This window comes from Eriocheir sinensis, chromosome 9, assembly GCF_024679095.1.
Source record: "Eriocheir sinensis breed Jianghai 21 chromosome 9, ASM2467909v1, whole genome shotgun sequence".
In the NCBI taxonomy this organism is placed as follows: domain Eukaryota; kingdom Metazoa; phylum Arthropoda; class Malacostraca; order Decapoda; family Varunidae; genus Eriocheir; species Eriocheir sinensis.
The window spans coordinates 16,274,011-16,292,429 of NC_066517.1; the positions used below are offsets into that span (position 1 = coordinate 16,274,011).

General features: G+C 44.1%; 1 protein-coding gene across 2 annotated transcripts; it reads right to left on the reverse strand.

The window, feature by feature from the left end:
- Positions 1–573: 573 nt before the first annotated feature.
- On the reverse strand, positions 574–18,272 carry LOC126996008 (phospholipase ABHD3-like). 2 transcript variants are annotated; one of them, XM_050855994.1, is made up of 8 exons: positions 17,792–18,272; positions 17,329–17,521; positions 11,636–11,802; positions 11,026–11,242; positions 9,686–9,798; positions 4,876–5,113; positions 4,216–4,381; positions 574–3,382 (listed from the first exon to the last, which is right to left on the reverse strand). In XM_050855994.1, the coding sequence occupies exons 2-8, from the start codon at positions 17,419–17,421 to the stop codon at positions 3,162–3,164; spliced, it is 1,215 nt and encodes a 404-aa protein (XP_050711951.1). In that variant the 5' UTR covers positions 17,422–17,521; positions 17,792–18,272; the 3' UTR covers positions 574–3,161. The 2 variants fall into 2 exon arrangements, with proteins under 2 accessions (XP_050711951.1, XP_050711952.1); XM_050855995.1 differs by having other exon boundaries at positions 17,329–17,528.
- Between the last annotated feature and the right edge of the window lie 147 nt (positions 18,273–18,419).

An 18,419-nucleotide genomic window follows, 5' to 3' on the forward strand; every position in this document is an offset into this window, starting at 1 on the left:
GAAGAGGAAGATGAGGATAAGGAGGATGAAGAGCAAGAACAAGAAGAATAAGAGCAAGAACAAGAAGAAGAACAAGAGATACAAGAACAATAATAAACGAAGAACAAAAAGAACATGAAGAACAATAACAAGAAATATAAGAACAAGAACAAGAAGATCAAGAACAACAAGATGACTGTGAGGAAAATGATAACGGTAGTGGTGGTGGTGGTGGTGGTGGTAGAGGTGGTGGTGGTCGTGGTGGTGGTGATCGTGGTAGTGGTGAAGGGAAGTCAAGAAGAACAAAAAGACGGAAGGAAAGTGGGAGCTAGTCGATAATATTGGAAAACTCTCCCTCTTCACACGAGGCAAAGTTAGTTCCCTCTTCTACCTGGCCTATGTTTTTTTATTCTTCTAACAGCGGTCAAGGAATTCTAAAGACCACACCAAAATCTGTATAAAATAACAAACATGAACATTCTAACAAGACGACGGCGAAGAAATGATAAAGTTTGAATTATCTTAAAATAACTACAACTTTTCATTCTCTACACTTTTTTACTCTTTCTCTCTTCTGGAACTCTAATATAAAGCTCAAGAGGATTATTATTTTATTTACATTATTTACAAGGGAAAAATTTAACAATGCTTATTGCTTAAGGCTGTAACACTTCACCCCAACACTTTATTCCAACATTTCTCTCCAACACTCTACCTTCAACACACTCCACCCTGATTGACGCAACACTCCCATGCCTAACCTGACTTGCAACACAATCAATCTACCCAAACTGACTCAACACTTCACCCCCGACCTTCAACACACTCCACCCTGACTGACACAACACACAGGCCTAACCCAACCTTCAACACACTCCACCCTGGCTGACAACACTCAGGCCTAACCCAACCTTCAACACACTCCACCCTGGCTGATGCAACACTCTCAGGCCTCAACACACACTCCACCCAGATAGACTCCAGCACTTCACTCCCGACCTTCAACACACTCCACCCTGACTCACCCCAACACTCTCAGGCCTCAATAACACTCCACCCAGAACAGACAAAAGATACCTCCACTTATAACTCTGCATCACAGTCTCGTCCTACTCATAACATTTCATCTTAAAGCTTTCAATAGATTACAGAACTGGCCGGACTTTATTTTTTTACTTTCTCTTTGGACGTAAGACAAGGTGGTGAATCTCTTAAAAAGAGGTTCATCGCATTTTCTTTTTTCATCTCTTTGGACGAAAAACAAGGTGGTGAATCTCTTTTTAGGAGTTTCAACACCTTTTATGATGAGGGAAATCGATACTCTCACACCAGGTAACTTAATCATAAAAGCCTTACGACCTTAAACCGACAAGGACAAAAGAATAAGAACAGGTAAAGTACGGAGGGATAAACAAACAGAAGATAACGAAACAACAAATCATTTAAACAGGAACAACAACAAAAAAAAATACAAGAAATAGACAGAAACAAAACATTGAAACAGGAAATATATACAAATAAACAATCTCAAAACATAGACGAACGACATAAACGACATAAACTGATTCTTGGTCATCCTCTCTTAGCCATTTCGGTGAAACTTTCTCTGTTGCACTAGACATATCGAAAGCCTTCGATAGAGTCTGGCACAAGTCTTTCCTTTCTAAACTGCCCTCTTTCGGATTCTATCCTTCTCTCTGTTCCTTTATCTTCAGTTTCCTTTCCGGCCGTTCTATCTCTGCTGTGGTAGACGGTCACTGTTCTTCTCATAAACCTATTAACAGTGGTGTTCCACAGGGCTCTGTCCTATCACCCACTCTCTTCCTGTTATACATCAATAATCTTCTTTCCATAACAAACTGTCCTAGCCACTCATACGCTGATGACTCCACTTTGCATTATTCGACTTCTTTCAACAGAAGACCCTCTCAACAAGAATTACATGACTCCAGCCTGGAGGCTGCAGAACGCTTAACCTCAGACCTTACTATCATTTCCGATTGGGGTAAAAGGAACCTTGTGTCCTTCAATGCCTCAAAAACCCAATTTCTCCACCTATCAACTCGACACAATCTTCCAAACACCTATCCCCTATTCTTCAACAACACTCAGCTGTCACCATCTTCAACACTAAACATCCTCGGTCTATCCTTAACTTAAAATCTTAACTGGAAACTTCACATCTCCTCTCTCACTAAATCAGCTTCCTCGAGGTTGGGCGTTCTGTATCGTCTCCGCCAGTTCTTCTCCCCCGCACAGTTGGTATCCATATACAGGGGCCTTGTCCGCCCTCGTATGGAGTATGCATCTCACGTGTGGGGGGGCTCCACTCACACAGCTCTTTTGGACAGAGTGGAGTCTAAGGCTCTTCGTCTCATCAGCTCTCCTCCTCTTACTGATAGGCTTCTACCTCTTAATATCCGCCGCCATGTTGCCTCTCTTTCTATCTTCTATCGATATTTTCATGCTGACTGCTCTTCTGAACTTGCTAACTGCATGCCTCCCCCCCTCCCGCGGCCACGCTGCACGGGACTTTCTACTCATGCTCATCCTTATACTGTCCAAACCCCTTATGCAAGAGTTAACCAGCATCTTCACTCTTTCATCCCTCACGCTGGTAAACTCTGGAACAATCTTCCTTCTTCAGTATTTCCTCCTGCCTACGACTTGAACTCTTTCAAGAGAAGGGTATCTGGACACCTCTCCCGAAATTGACCTCTCTTTCGGCCACCTCTTCGGAATCTTTTTGTGAGCAGCGAGTAGCGGGCTTTTTTATTTTTTTTATTATTGTTTACTTTTTTTTGTGCCCTTGAGCTGTCTCCTTTGTTGTAAAAAAAAGGAAAAAAAAAGACGAAACAAACCATTAAATAGATGCTTAAACAAGACCAAGGCAAAACAGTATCATAAGAAGAAAAAATAGACAGAAACGAAAAGCCCTGAAACAAGAAAAAATATATATAAAAAAACAGAATATGAAAAACAAAAGACAAAAAACAAAACAAAACAAAAAAATAAACACGTAAACCAACCGTTATCACTACATCACGAACCTGTAAAAGTGAGAGAGAACAACCGACTAAAGAAAAGAACGAGGAAGGTCAAGTAAGGTCAGGTCAGGTCACGATGAAAATCCGAGAAAAAAAAATCCCAACCTTTCATGACCTTCTTTCTGTCTGACATCATCATTTACACCCGTTGGAGGTCATCCACTGCCCCGCCTCCATTGTGACCTTCTCCAGCCCCTCGGGATTGTCCAGGGCGGAGGTCACGAACTGGGTCAGGAGTCGGTCGCTGTAGTAGGCGCGGCTGGGGAAGAGGCCCTCCATGAAGCCGATGTGACCCCCGCGAGAGGTCACCACCAGCGCCACGTGACTTGACATCTTGGCAGCGTCCAGGGGTAGCACTAAGAGTTGGGGGGAGGGGGGGGCGACGAGAGAGAAGGAGAGAAAGGAGAGAGGGAGAGGAAGAAAGCGGGGAGGGAACGAAAAAGAAGGGAGAGTAGGGAGAGGGATAGGGGGAGAGGGAGGGAGGAAGGAGAAAAAAGAAGGGAGAAGGAGAGTGGGGAGAGGGAAGAAGGAAGGGACATGAGGAGAGGGGGTAGGGGAGGAGAAAGAAGGAAGAGGAGGAGAGAAAGGAGGGGGGTGTGGAGAGAGGAAAGAAGGGAGGGACATGAGAAAGCGTGGGAAGAAAACAAAAGGGGAGGAGGGGAGTAGAGAGAGGAGTATGGGAAGAGAGAGACGAAGGAAAGGACATGAGGAGAGGGGGTAGGGGAGGAAAAATAATGGAGAGGTGGTAAGGGAAAGTGAAATGGAGAAAAAAAGGAAAAAAATATTGGGGAAGGGAAAAAAGGGTAATGAAGGGAAAGAGGAGAGGGAAGGGGAGAGAAAAAAAAGGTGAGATTTAATAATGCCAACGATGAAAAGGAAACTAAAATCTATGGTGAAAAGAAAAAAAGTATGAGAAAAGAGTAACAAAAACTGAACAGCCATGAAAATTTGCGATTCTTAGTATACGTGTTTACAGAGGTTAAAGCTGAAAAAGAAGAACAACAAGAATAAGAACAAGAAGAGGAAGAACAGGACGAACAAGAACAAGAAGAACAATAAAGACCAAGAGCAGCAACGACAACAATAATAAAAAAAATAAGAAAGGAACAACCAGTAACACCAACAGTAACAATAAAAGTAGAAACGAAGCAACAACAACCATAGCAAGAGAATCAGGCCGTCTACTCACATGACACGGGCTGGAAGGGGTCGTCGGCGGCGTTAAGGCAGAGGAGGGGGACTCGAACCCGGTGCAGATGGTCGTGGAGGCTGGACGAGCGGTAGTAGTCCTCGGCGTCTCGGAACCCAAACTGGCGCGCCGTGAATCGCGTGTCGAACTCCCGCATCGTCTTGCTCTGCGGCAGGTTGGGGGGGTGGGATGGGGGGGGGAGTAGCAGTCAATCAGTTAAACAATCAATTAAGTAATGAGTCAGTCAAGCAATTAATCAATCAGTCAGTCAGTCAATCAATCAGTCAATCAATCATTTAGTCAGTCAATCAGTCAGTTAGTATTAAAATAGTCAATTTGTCAATCAGGCAATCAGTCAGTCAACCAATCAGTCAGTCAGTTTATTAGTCAGTCAATCAATCATTTAGTCAGTCAATCAGTCAGTTAGTCAATCAATTCGTCAATCAGGTAATCAGTCAGTCAGTTTATCAGTCAGTCAGTCAATCAACCAATAACAAATGAAAGATGATTTGTTTAAACTTTTTCTGTCATGGTTATGGTAAGGAGAAGAGTGATGGTGATTTTGCTACGACTACCTCACCATCAACCTCATCATTACTCACCATCACAACTAATCCTCACCTTTACCTCATCATCACCCTCACCATCACCCTCACTCACCTTCATCACATCATCCAGGTTCCAGTCATGCTCGCCGCCCGCCAGCTGGTAACTGAAGGAGTCGGCCAGCTCGCAGAGGCAGGAGCAGAGGTAGCGGTTGAGCAGCAGGTTACACACGGGTCGCTCCATCCTCCGCAGCCCCTCCACCATATTCCACGGCACCGACACCACCGCCGCCGCCGCCACCGTGTCCTTCGCCGCCTCCCCCCGCGTCGCCAGGTAGTTGCCGGTGATGAGTCTACGGAGTTTTCCCGCTGTGGTTAACTTCATCATCATCATCATCATAATTCTCTTAGGTGCGTGACTTGGTATGGTGATGTTTTCCTGGTTTCTGTGTGTGTGTTTGTGTGTGTGCAATTCACCACCACGGCCTAATCACGTGTTGGACTCGTGTGTGTGTGTGTGTGTGTGTGTGTGTGTGTGTAATTAATCATAAGTTTCCTATTTTTTTCTCTCTTTTGTAAATTAATTCTTCGTGTTAATTGATTTCCATCCTGAATTTGACCACACAATACACTAACCTTCAATATATATATGGAACTACCTCTCTCATTCAATACAAAATAAAACATTGGTATCATAGTTCAATAGTCGTAAGGTTCGAATTCATAAAACATAAAAAGAATACATTATAGTTTATGTTAACCGACTCAGCACTACCCGAAAATAGCCCTCTAAGGAGTTAATGCCCTCTGCACACTATCATATCCACAATCTCGAACAGCAAACAGTAGTCGGGTGATAAGGTAAGAGTAGGGGCGGGAGGGAGGCGATAGGAGTAAACGAAGCAACAAACAGGCTTATCCGTCATGCTGGATGCGAACATTCTCTCACCCAAGATCTAAAGATGCTCTCACCTACAGACTGACAAGAGAGACAGACTGAGAACCGTAAAAATAAGGACAGTAAAATAAATACAGCAAAATGGAGAAGCAAATGTAAAAAAAGACGAGAAAGTGGAAAAACATGAGAGGAACAAAGGAAAATAACATCAATAAGAAAAGTTAACTCTATATTTTTGCTCCTGAGAAAGACAGACATGTTATTGAAGAGAGACGAGGCAGGAATGATCAATCAAATCAAAACAATCCCACTCGAGAGGAAATGCAGAAAACAGAAGGGAGAGAAAGGAAAGGAGAAGGAGAGGAAGAAAGCGGGTAGGGAACGAAAAAGAAGGGAGAGTAGGGAAAGGTGCAGGGAGAGAGGGAGGGAGGAAGGAACACGAAGAGAAGATAGAGGAGAAAAAAGAAGGGAGAATTAGAGTGGGGAGAGGGAAGAAGGAAAGGACATGAGGAAAAAACAGGGGAGGAAAAACAAGAAAGGAAAACTATAAGAAAGAAAACCTAACCAAACATACTGCTGAGAAAGACAGACAGATGTGTATTGAGGAGAACAGCGACATACATTAATACATCAAACCAAAACAGTCCCAGTTGAACGGAGGCGCAGAAAACGAGAAAGCAGAAAATGAGATAAAAAATAAAAGAAAAAACAATAAGAAAGAAAACCTAATCTAACACACTGCTGAGAAAGACAGATGGATGTGTATTGAGGAGAATAGCGACATACATTAATACATCAAACCAAAACAGTCCCAGTTGAACGGAGGAGCAGAAAACGAGAAAGCAGAAAATTACATAAAAAAGAAAAGAAAACCTAACCTAACATACTGCTGAGAAAGACAGATGGATGTGTATTGAGGAGAATAGCGACATACATTAATACATCAAACCAAAACAGTCCCAGTTGAACGGAGGCGGAGAAAACGAGAAAGCAGAAAATGAGATAAAAAATAAAAGAAAAAACAATAAGAAAGAAAACCTAATCTAACAAACTGCTGAGAAAGACAGATGGATGTGTATTGAGAATAGCGACATACATTATTACACCAAACCAAAACAGTCCCAGTTGAACGGAGGCGGAGAAAACGAGAAAGCAGAAAATGAGATAAAAAATAAAAGAAAAAACAATAAGAAAGAAAACCTAATCTAACAAACTGCTGAGAAAGACAGACATGTGTTATTGAAGAGAGACGCGGCAGGAATAATCCATCAAATCAAAACAATCCCACTCGAAAGGAAGGGCAGAAAACAGAGCAGAAAACTGGAGAGGAAAAACAAGAAAGGAAAACTATAAGAAAGAAAACCTAACCTAACATACTGCTGAGAAAGACAGACATGTGTTATTGAAGAGAGAAGCGGCAGGAATAATCCATCAAATCAAACCAATCCCACTCGAGAGGAGGAGCAGAAAACAAAAGAGCGGAAAACAGCGGAGGAAAGATAACAGTAAGATAATCTAACCCAACATTTTAGCTCCTGAGGAAAACTAACACTGATTGAGGAGGAAAGCGACAAGAAATAATCAACCAAACAAAACAGTCCCACTCAAAAGGAGGAGCAGAAAACGAGAAAGTGAAAAATTTGAGAGAAAAATAAGATAAGAAAACATAAAGACAGATAACCTAACTCAACATATACTGCTAAGAAGACAGACATGTTTAGTGGATAATTAATCAAATCAAAACTATCCCAATAAACAATAGGAACAGAAAACGAGAAAGAGGAATTTATGACAGAAGGAAACTAAAAAAAACAATAAAGAAAACCTAAACCAACATTCTGCTCCTGAGAAAACAGACAAATGCTTATTGAAGAGAGAATAGACAAGAAATAATACAACAAACCAAAGCAGTCACAGTGAAAAGGAGGAGCAGAAAACGAGAAAGCGGAAAATAGGAGAGGAAAAATAAGAAAAGAATAACAATAAGAAAAGCCAACCCAACACTTTAGCTCCTGGGAAAGACAAATGTTTATAGAGAAGAGAACCCGCTGGGAATAAACACTTTAACCAAACCGTCCCTCAAGTATAGACTTAGGAAGACAGACTAAGCGCCATAAAAAGAAAGACAAAATAATAGAAATGTAGTAACAAGAAGCAATCGTAAAAAAAGAACGAGAAAGCGAGAAATGTGAGATTGAAAAAGAAAAGTAAAACGACGAGAAAGATAGCCTAACCCAACGTACTGAAGACAGACAGATGCGTAATACAGAAAAAAAATGACAGGGTATAATAATCAAATCAAAAAGGTCTCAGTAAACAGGAAGAGAAGAAAACAAAAGAAAAGCGAATAACAGAAGAGGAAAAACAAGAAAAGAAAAACAATATGTAAAAAAAACTAACCTAACAAACTACAGATGAGAAAAAAAAGACATGTAAAGTGAGGAGAGAAGAAACAGTCCATAAAAAAAGAAGGAGCAGAAGACAAATAAACGGAAAATCGGAGAGAAAATAAGAAAACCAAAAGGAAAAAAAAAAAACTAACCCAACAAACTACAGAAGAGAAAAAAAAGACATGTAAAGTGAGGAGAGAAGAAACAGTCCATAAAAAAGAAGGAGCAGAAGACGAATAAAAGGAAAATCGGAGAGGAAAAAAGAAAACCAAAAAGGAAAAAAAAAAACCTAACCCAACATACTGCTCCTGAAAAAGACAGACAGATACGTATTACAGAGGAAAGCGATAGAACATTATACATCAAGACAAACAATCCCAGTCACCAGGAGAAGCAGAAACGGAGGTAATCGATCGAGTAGACATGGCAGGTGTGTGGGACGGCAGGTGTGCGGGACGGATGTGTGGGAGCGGACAGGTGAGGTATGGGGATTTATAGGTGATGGAAGGAGGTGTGTAGGGGAAGGTGTGCGGGACGGATGTGTGGGAGCGGACAGGTGAAGTATGGGGATTTATAGGTGATGGAAGCAGGTGTGTAGGGAAGGTGTGTAGGGCAGGATGTGAGTGGACAGGTGTGATGAGGGGTTGAAGGTCGAGACAGAAAAAGACGAAGGAAAAGTGAAAGGAAATGAAAAGGAAAAAGGAAAAAGAAAAAAAAAGAAAACGAGAAAACGAAGACATAACAAGAATTAAAAAAAAAGAAACAGGTTACACACACACACACACACACACACACACACACACACACACACACACACACACACACACACACCTCACGCAGCATAAGAAATCCGGAAGGTAAAAAAAAAAAAAAAGGGACGAAAAAAGAAAAGACGAAGGATAAAAACCGAGACGAAGAAAAAGAGGAAAATAAAACAAAAAGAATAAAGAAAGAACAAAAAACAAACAAGCCAAACACATGCACAACCTCACTACAAGAAACCCAGAAGACAAAAAAAAAAAAAATACAAGACAAAAACAAACACACACACACACACACACACACACACACACACACACACACACACACACACACACACACACACACACACACACACACACAAAAGAAAAAGGAAAAGAAACCAATGACAACAGAAAACGGGAATGTCAAGTGAATAAGAGGAAGAGTAGCAGGAAAGGAGGGGGGCTCCTCCCCCACGCGTGACGTCATGATTGACGTCATGAATCACGCCTATTACTGCGCTACTACAGCCCCAATGTGTGTGGTGTGTGTGTGTGTGTGTGTGTGTGTACGACCTAGCTTACACACACGACCTTCAATGGAGTGTGTGTGTGTGTGTGTGTGCGTAAATAAATGATGTAGTTCCCTTTTTATTGATCTATCGGACGCTTGGAATATAGATGAGCTGTATCACACACACACACACACACACACACACACACACACACACACACACACACACACACATACACGTTTATAACACTAACTTCAGGCATACACGTAAAAGCTATAACTGTAGTAGCGGCGTGATTCATGACGTCACGCGGGGGGGAGGAGCCTCGGACCAGGTAGACTTTTGTGTAGGCAGCGAGAGAAAGGGTAGCCTGATCACTAACCCGCCCAAGGAGATGCCGATGACGACGATGGGCGCCCCGTTCCTCGTCTCCTTCAGGTACTTCAGCGCAGCCTCCAGGTCGTCGCTGTTCGCCGCGCAATACGTCCTGGTGGTCTGTTGAGGAGAAGGAGGAGGAGGAGGAGGAGGAGAAGGAGGAGGAGGAGGAGTAGGTTCTATTAATTCATCTCCCTGCTTTCTGCCACTTTACTGTTCATTTCCTTTCCTTCTAGCTCACTTCTCTCTTTCTTCTCTTCCCTTTCCTTCCCAGCTTTTCTCTCTCCTTTCCCTTCCTCTCTTTCTACTCCTTATTTTCCCCTTCTTCTCTCTTAATTCTTTCTACTTTCCGCTTCCTTACCTCTTTCTCCTTTTTCTTCCTCTCATTCTACGTCTTCTCTCTCTCACTTCTTCTAAACTCTACCGTACACATTTCTTCGTACATAAACGTTAGCTTATAAACACCTTCACATATTACAAGAGAAGAACAAAATAACAAGTCACCTGAACATGAGAAAGAACAAAATATAAGCCGAAAGAATGTAAAGCAACTGAGCCAATGATAATATTCCGACTGGAGAATGTAAGAATCTGTCAGGAAGTCAGTAAGATAACGATATGTCTGACAGCAGATCCGGCTTGAAGGGACTCGGATAGACACGGATAGATAGGAAAAGGTCGGGAGTGCATGATGTATCCTAATCCGTGACATTCAACCTGACGATAAGCTGAACGACTCCTCCTTATAATACTTTTCCTCCTCCTCCTCCTCCTCCTACTACTACTACTACTACTACTACTACTACAATTACCACTACAACTACTATTACTCTTACTACTACCACTACTACTACTATTACTATTACTACTACTACTACTGTTACACATACATACACACAGACGTTAATCTACTAATGATACTGCTCTTCCTACTCCTCCTAATTACTTTTCTTCCTCTTCTACTACTTCTACTACTACTACTACTACTACTGCTACACATACATACACACAGACGTTAATCTACTAATGATACTGCTCTTCCTACTCCTCCTAATTACTTTTCTTCCTCTTCTACTACTTCTACTACTACTACTACTACTACTACTACTACTACTACTACTACTACTACTACTACTACTACTACTACTACTACTACTACTACTACTAATAATAATAATAATAATAATAATAATAATAATAATAATAATAATAATAATAATAATAATATACACGTCGATCTACTAATGACACTATTCTTCCTCCTACCTTAATACTTTTCTTCCGTCTACTACTACCACTACTACTACTACTACTACTACTACTACTACAACCCACACGTATACACACCAGCAAGGTAAGGCCTCCCATCCCTCTGTTGTTGAGCACGACGGAGGTGACGCCCGCCCTCTGTATCTCCAGCACCACGCCCTTCACGTACTCACTCTGCGAGCTCCCCGTCAGGCCCGGCAGCACCAGCACCAGCCCGGCGGGACCCTTGGCGACCCCCTCAGCCTCCAGCCAGTCCAGACTCACCTGCCCGCCGTCCTTCAGCCCCACGACCTCCCTGTGTGGACGAGGCGAGTGCACGGTGTTGAGAGATGCTGCATGTGTGTGTGTGTGTGTGTGTGTGTGTGTGTGTGTGTGTGTGTGTGTGTGTGTGTGTGTGTGTGTGTAGTAATGGAAGCAGTTCAGGGACAAAAAAGATTAAAAAAAAAAAAGATAAGCGCCGCTCCAGTGAAAGAAAATAAAACTGTGACTAAAAGCAAAAATCAGTTTTACATGGAGAGGTGTCTTTATACTCCCCTCTGGAAAGCGGTCAAGTCATAGGCAGGAGGAAATACAGACGAACGAAGAGGAGGATGAGGAGGAGGAGGAGGAGAAGGAGGAGGAGGAGGAGGAGAGTTTACCAGCGAAAGTGATGAAAGAATGATGACGGTGGTTAACTCATGTGCCTTACCTCCTGTAGTCGATGTCCGGCAGCCTGGCCCGCAGCACGGAGGCCATGATGGTCTGGCAGAGGGACTCATAGCACCAGGGCGTGGGCCAGTACCGCTCCTGCAGGATGGTGAGGTGCTGCTCCAGGAAGCCCCGCCACGCGCCGCGCCGACAAGCCACCAACGGCACCTGCAGGAGACACACCCTGAAATTACACACACACACACACACACACACACATACGGAGGGTACACACGCGATGCATCAATACCAGCAGGAATTTAGTCCATGTTACACGCCTCACTATCAACACCACATCATCAGCATTTCACTGCACCGTCGACATCACCATCATCATCATCACTATCAACACCACATCATCAGCATTTCACTGTACCGTCGACATCACCATCACCATCATCACTATCAACACCACATCATCAGCATTTCACTGTACCGTCGACATCACCATCACCATCATCACTATCAACACCACATCATCAGCATTTCACTGCACTGTCGACATCACCATCATCATCATCACTATCAACACCACATCATCAGCATTTCACTGCACCGTCGACATCACCATCATCATCATCACTATCAACACCACATCATCAGCATATCACTGTACCGTCGACATCACCATCACTATCAACACCACATCATCAGCATTTCACTGTACCGTCGACATCACCATCATCATCATCACTATCAACACCACATCATCAGCATTTCACTGTACCGTCGACATCACCATCACCATCATCACTATCAACACCACATCATCAGCATTTCACTGCACCGTCGACATCACCATCATCATCATCACTATCAACACCACATCATCAGCATTTCACTGCACCGTCGACATCACCATCACCATCATCACTATCAACACCACATCATCAACATTTCACTGCACCGTCGACATCACCATCATCATCATCACTATTAACACCACATCATCAGCATTTCCCACTACCCTCCTACGGTTTCTATCCTTCTCTCTGTACCTTTATCTCCAGTTTCCTTTCTGACCGTTCTATTTCTGTTGTGGTAGACGGTCACTGTTCTTCCCCTAAATCTATTAACAGTGGTGTCCCACAGGGTTCTGTCCTATCTCCCACTCTTTTTCTGTTGTTCATTGATGATCTTCTTTCCAAAACGAACTGTCCTATCCATTCCTACGCCGATGATTCCACTCTGCATTACTCAACTTCTTTTAATAGAAGACCCACCCTACAGGAACTTAACGACTCAAGGCTGGAGGCTGCAGAACGCTTAGCCTCAGACCTTACTATTATTTCCGATTGGGGCAAGAGGAACCTGGTGTCCTTCAACGCCTCAAAAACACAGTTTCTCCACCTATCCACTCGACACAATCTTCCAAACAACTATCCCCTATTCTTTGACAACACCCAGCTATCACCTTCCTCAACACTAAACATCCTCGGTCTATCCTTAACTCAAAATCTCAACTGGAAACTTCATATCTCATCTCTTACTAAATCAGCTTCCCTGTACCGTCTCCGCCAGTTCTTCTCCCCCACACAGTTGCTGTCCATATACAGTGGCCTTGTCCGCCCTCGTATGGAGTATGCATCTCATGTGTGGGGGGGCTCCACTCACACAGCTCTTCTGGACAGAGTGGAAGCTAAGGCTCTTCGTCTCATCAACTCTCCTCCTCATACTGATAGTCTTCTACCTCTTAAATTCCGCCGCAATGTTGCCTCTCTATCTTCTATCGATATTTCCACGCTGACTGCTCTTCTGAACTTGCTAACTGCATGCCTCCCCCCCTCCCGCGGCCCCGCTGCACTCGACTTTCTACTCATGCTCATCCCTATACTGTCCAAACCCCTTATGCAAGAGTTAACCAGCATCTTCACTCTTTCATCCCTCACGCTGGTAAACTCTGGAACAATCTTCCTTCATCTGTATTTCCTCCTGCCTACGACTTGAACTCTTTCAAGAGGAGGGTATCAGGACATCTCTCGTATTTGACCTTGCTTTCGGCCACCTCTTTTGTTTCTTTTTTTAGGAGCAGCGAGTAGCGGGCTTTTTTTTATTATTGTTTTCTTTTTTTGTGTGCCCTTGAGCTGCCTCCTTTGTTGTAAAAATAAAAAATAAAAATAAAAATTTCACTGCACTGTCGACATCACCATCACCATCATCACTATCAACACCACATCATCAGCATTTCACTGCACCGTCGACATCACCATCATCATCATCACTATCAACACCACATCATCAGCATTTCACTGCACCGTCGACATCACCATCATCATCATCACTATTAACACCACATCATCAGCATTTCACTGCACCGTCGACATCACCATCATCATCATCACTATCAACACCACATCATCAGCATTTCACTGCACCGTCGACATCACCATCATCATCGTCATCACTATCAACACTACTTTATCGACGAAAAAAATATATCATTCTTAGGTCATCGTCCACGTTTGCAGCCACATCCACACTCCCTTTCAACCCCCAATCACCCATACACACACAACCCTACAAAAGCTTTCTTCACTCATCCACAGTTGCATCCACACGGCTATCGCTTCACCCGTCCACGCATAACTAATCGTATAACATTTTTTTCCGTCATCCATATTTGTTTTCACACACCCATTAATCTATCCAGACGAGCCTGTTAGCATTTCCTCACATCATTTATAATTTGCTTACACACACACACACACACACACACACACACAAGCTCACTACACCCCTCACTCGCACATAGCCCCCCACACATTCACCCCTTCACCCCCTCCCATACATACTCCCCACACACACACGTTCTCCCTTCCACCTCCATCCACACACCTACCCCTACATACACCCCTACAGCCTTCCCCACCCTTGATGAAGTGCTGGGTAGTGTGCAGGGTGATGGGGTGTGGGTAGTGGGCCGCGGGGTGTGTTCACAAAGGGGTGCAAACCGCCAGTACAAATAACTTTCTTAACTTTCCATTTCTCTTTTCCTCCCGCCCTCTCGCGTCAGCTTTCTAAACCTACCCGGAAACTCACGCGCTCGACATGCAAAATGGGGCTGATCACCTACGGGCATGTCTGTTTCTTACGCTCCTTGGCACAGGCCGCTCATTAGACGCCAGAAAGTGTGAGTGGAGTGGAACTGAAAGAGTGATCCTTTTATGTAATGCTTTTTGTAATCTCCCTGTATGGAAGAATCGAATGCATTGGTCATCGCTGGATCATTTTTCTTCCTACGATCCAGTTTCATGCAGGATACATAGCAACGGGTTTTAGTTGGATAAATTAAGATTCAACAAGGACACACCAGATTTGGTTTACTAATAGAGTGGTGGATGAGTGGAACAGGCTTGGCAGTCTTGTTGTTGAGCGTCAATACGATAGATACATTACAGAAAAGGTTCGACGAGTTCATGGACAGTGAGGTTAGGTGAGGTAAGATTTACAGAAGCTGTCTTGTTTGGATCTACCCGCTTATATTATTATGCCGAAGATAACCCTTACGTGGTATCTGCTTGCATCGTAACAGTATTGAGTTCTGTGCCCCCTGCCGCATGGAATTTAGTTATATATGCATGATGAAGTGGCGACCCAAAGTAGTAGTAGTAGTAGTAGTAGTAGTAGTAGTAAAAGTAGTAGTCACCCTTCCAGCACAAGAAGCACGAATAACGGTACGTGTCACCTTCAAGTCATGAGTAAAAGTTCATAACCCTTGCAAGCGAACACCCTCAACACTTTCTCCTGTACAGACGCCGCAGTGATAGGAAAAAAACTCTCCTGCTTGTTGCCCGCTTCCCGGTAACGCCGCGTCATGCCTTTCCATTCAGCGACGCCGTGAAGTCAAAACAAATAAGTGAATGTATGTTTATGTTACGCCTTTGGGTCTAAAATGGAAATAAGTGAGAGTGTGTCGACTACTAATGACGTGTAAAAAAACGTTGATTATATGACTTGCTTGGGCATTTAAAGGAAAGCTGTCAAATGTCATCGTGATGACTGGCACTTCTTCGCTGCTATAAAAGGTGAAGATGTGAAACTGAAATGAACAATAGCCGTAGTGTGGGATTAAGAAAGTAGCAAAGGAAGACGTTACAGAGGCTAAATCGTTTTTGAAATAATTAAGAAAAGATAAAGTTGGGTGCATACGCTATAGCTACGCGTGGCTGCGGTGCTCATCTCCGTCGCGTTGGGCCTTAAGAGAATGCCGTTGAATTACCACGGCAGAGATATTTGGCTACTTTCACCTTCCCGTGGCTGAGGAGGCCCTGAGGCAGATGGGGGCGGTTCCCAGGGCCCGGAGAGATTAGGGGCTGCTCAAAAATTACGTAACACTGAAGAGGAGAGGGAGGGATGGCGTGTTATGAGTGTGGCAGGGGAAAGGGAGAGGGGAGGGGGTGCAGCCATGTGTTACAGAATGTTTTAGATTTTTCCTATGTTTGTGAAGAGATGTAGAAATTGAGGATGTGGCAAGAGTGCATTTTTCTTGAAATTTATCTGGGATTCTTTAATATCGCAACATATAACTTTTAAGAAAAAAAAAAAAACTAAAGATGATAACTTGCTAGCATCAGACTAGACTTACTTGTATTATTGTATTTAAAAAGAAAATCGACACCTATTAATTGGTGTTACATAAATCTCTAGGAGAGTCTGCACATGTGTACAAAGCGTGCCAAGGAGAGGGGGGGAGGCGAAAATGACAAAAAAACAGCGATATGTAATTTGTGACTGGCTTGCTTTTCTTGTTTTGTTTTGTTTTTTTGTTTCTGTCCTTGAGTTGCTTCCTTGTAAAATGACAGTCACGAGGGCGGAAGATATAATAGAGTGGAAGGGGAAGTTGCAGAGGCGCTCCGGGGTTTTCTTGGCTGCACATTCCTAAGCCTCATGCACTGGTCAGTCAGGGAACAGTCTGGCCGCGAGCCACGATTCGCTTATAATATATTCAGTACACTTTTCAGGAGGGAGCCTTGTCGATAATCTTGCCGCAATTTCGGTGATGGCTGTCGGCGGTGGGGCTCCATTATAAAAGGGGAGAGTGGGGGACAGACAGACAGACACAACTAGGCCTATCCGTGCGCTATGTAAATACGCATTCCCTGAGAGTGGGACGAGTGTAAGAAGGTTAGTATAGCAATATTCCACATGCCGATCCCTGAGTGAGAAAAAATACACACACACACACACACACACTCCTCCACCCCCGACCGCTTCAGTAGATTAGTATAAGACAATATTTCACATGCCGAACCCTGAGTGAAAAAAATAACAACTAGTACTAAAATGAAGTCCCCAAAGAAACTATCAACCGCTTCTGCTTTGATGAAGAAAAAAAAGTAATGGATAAGCACTGCGGCGTCTTACATATTTCACGCGTGTCTGAAGCCCTCACCGATTTCCGATTATGTCGAGGTGGTGAGGGGAGGTAACAGCCCACAAACTCTCGCTGGTGTGAAGGTGACGATGAGGGGAGGGCGACTTATGGGTGAACACAGAGCCATGGCAATGAAGGGATGCAGCAGTAGTAGTAGTAGTAGTAGTAGTAGTAGTAGTAGCGGTGGCAGTCGAGGGGGTACTATTGATATGAAGGTGGTTTAAAGGATGGAAGCCAGACAACCAAGGCAGTGAAGAGGTACAATGACAGAAATAGTAGTAGTAGTAGTAGTAGTAGTAATAGTAGTAGTAGAGTAATACCTTGGCGGCGTCGAGGAGGTAGTATAGGAGGCAGCCAGCGCCCAGCGTGAGGCCCACCACCGTGCGCTGCCAGTCCGAGTAGTACCACTCCATCTCGTCCTCCCCGTGCGCCGCACTATTACGCCAGCAGGAGAAAGACGAGTAGCGACACCCACCCCAGCAGGAGCAGCAGCAGCAGCAGCCTTACGTCACCCTGCAGACTCAAAAAACGTTTTTTCACTATAACGTTAGCTCTGGATTTCGTTTCTTCACATCGGCAACACGTTATTCAGAGGTTTCAAGGCAAAATGAGGCGCCTAAACATTATTTCCGTGAGATTAAAAAGTTTTCTTCATTAAAGCTATTGAGAAAAGTTAAAAAAGGATAAGATTAAGTCCTCCGAGTAATAAGAACCCAATAGCTATATCTCGCACGGTATTCACACGTAAGTCGGTTTGAACAGCCGACAACCACAGCACAACACCTCGTCAGCGTCCCCGGCAGGAGAGGCAATCCGGCGTGCGCTCCTTCGTGGCTCCCGGCGGCACAGTGCCCGCCGCGCCGCCTCTGCCGTCACGATCCAGCGACGGGTGGTCGAGGTGCACTGCAGTCACACCGCCGAGCCTGGCCAAGCCCCACCTCAGTCAGCTGGAGCCGCGATGGTGACTGGGGTTGTGGTAATATTGATCAGCTGGTGACTGGCTCCCCGCACCGCCCTCACACGTGTTCGGCCCTCGCTCACACAAGACACGATAACAGCTCCAGGACCACGCATTACCATCCGTCTGTTTCCCCCCGCCAGTTACTCTTTACAGTCATCTCTGTTTCAGTTTCACTGACGTTTCCTCCCCTCCTTCGGGCACCGTACGACACTCTGGGCCGCCGCCAACTGACTGGCACTCTCTCTCGCCCTCCTCTCCTGTCTCCTGTCCAGCTGCCGCGGCCGCCGCACAGTCACCCACTAGCCGGTTTATTCGTCCCACATCCGCTCAGTGAAATCCCTCGTGGAGAGTCTTCATCAGTGGCTTGTCATGTCACTTGCCTTGCACACTGATACCGATTTTTTCCTCCTATGGGTTTCTTTACGTATAAATATCAAATAAACGTGAACA

What these genes read in the sequence shown, in the direction of transcription:
- LOC126996008 (XM_050855994.1), bottom strand. Translation starts at nt 17,421, where the DNA reads ATGGAGTGGTACTACTCGGACTGGCAGCGCACGGTGGTGGGCCTCACG. An exon ending in CCGGACATCGACTACAGGAG is followed by an intron (nt 11,243 to 11,635) that starts GTAAGGCACATG and finishes TCGTCCACACAG; the next exon opens with GGAGGTCGTGGGGCTGAAGG. An exon ending in ACCTGGATGATGTGATGAAG is followed by an intron (nt 4,382 to 4,875) that starts GTGAGTGAGGGT and finishes AACCTGCCGCAG; the next exon opens with AGCAAGACGATGCGGGAGTT.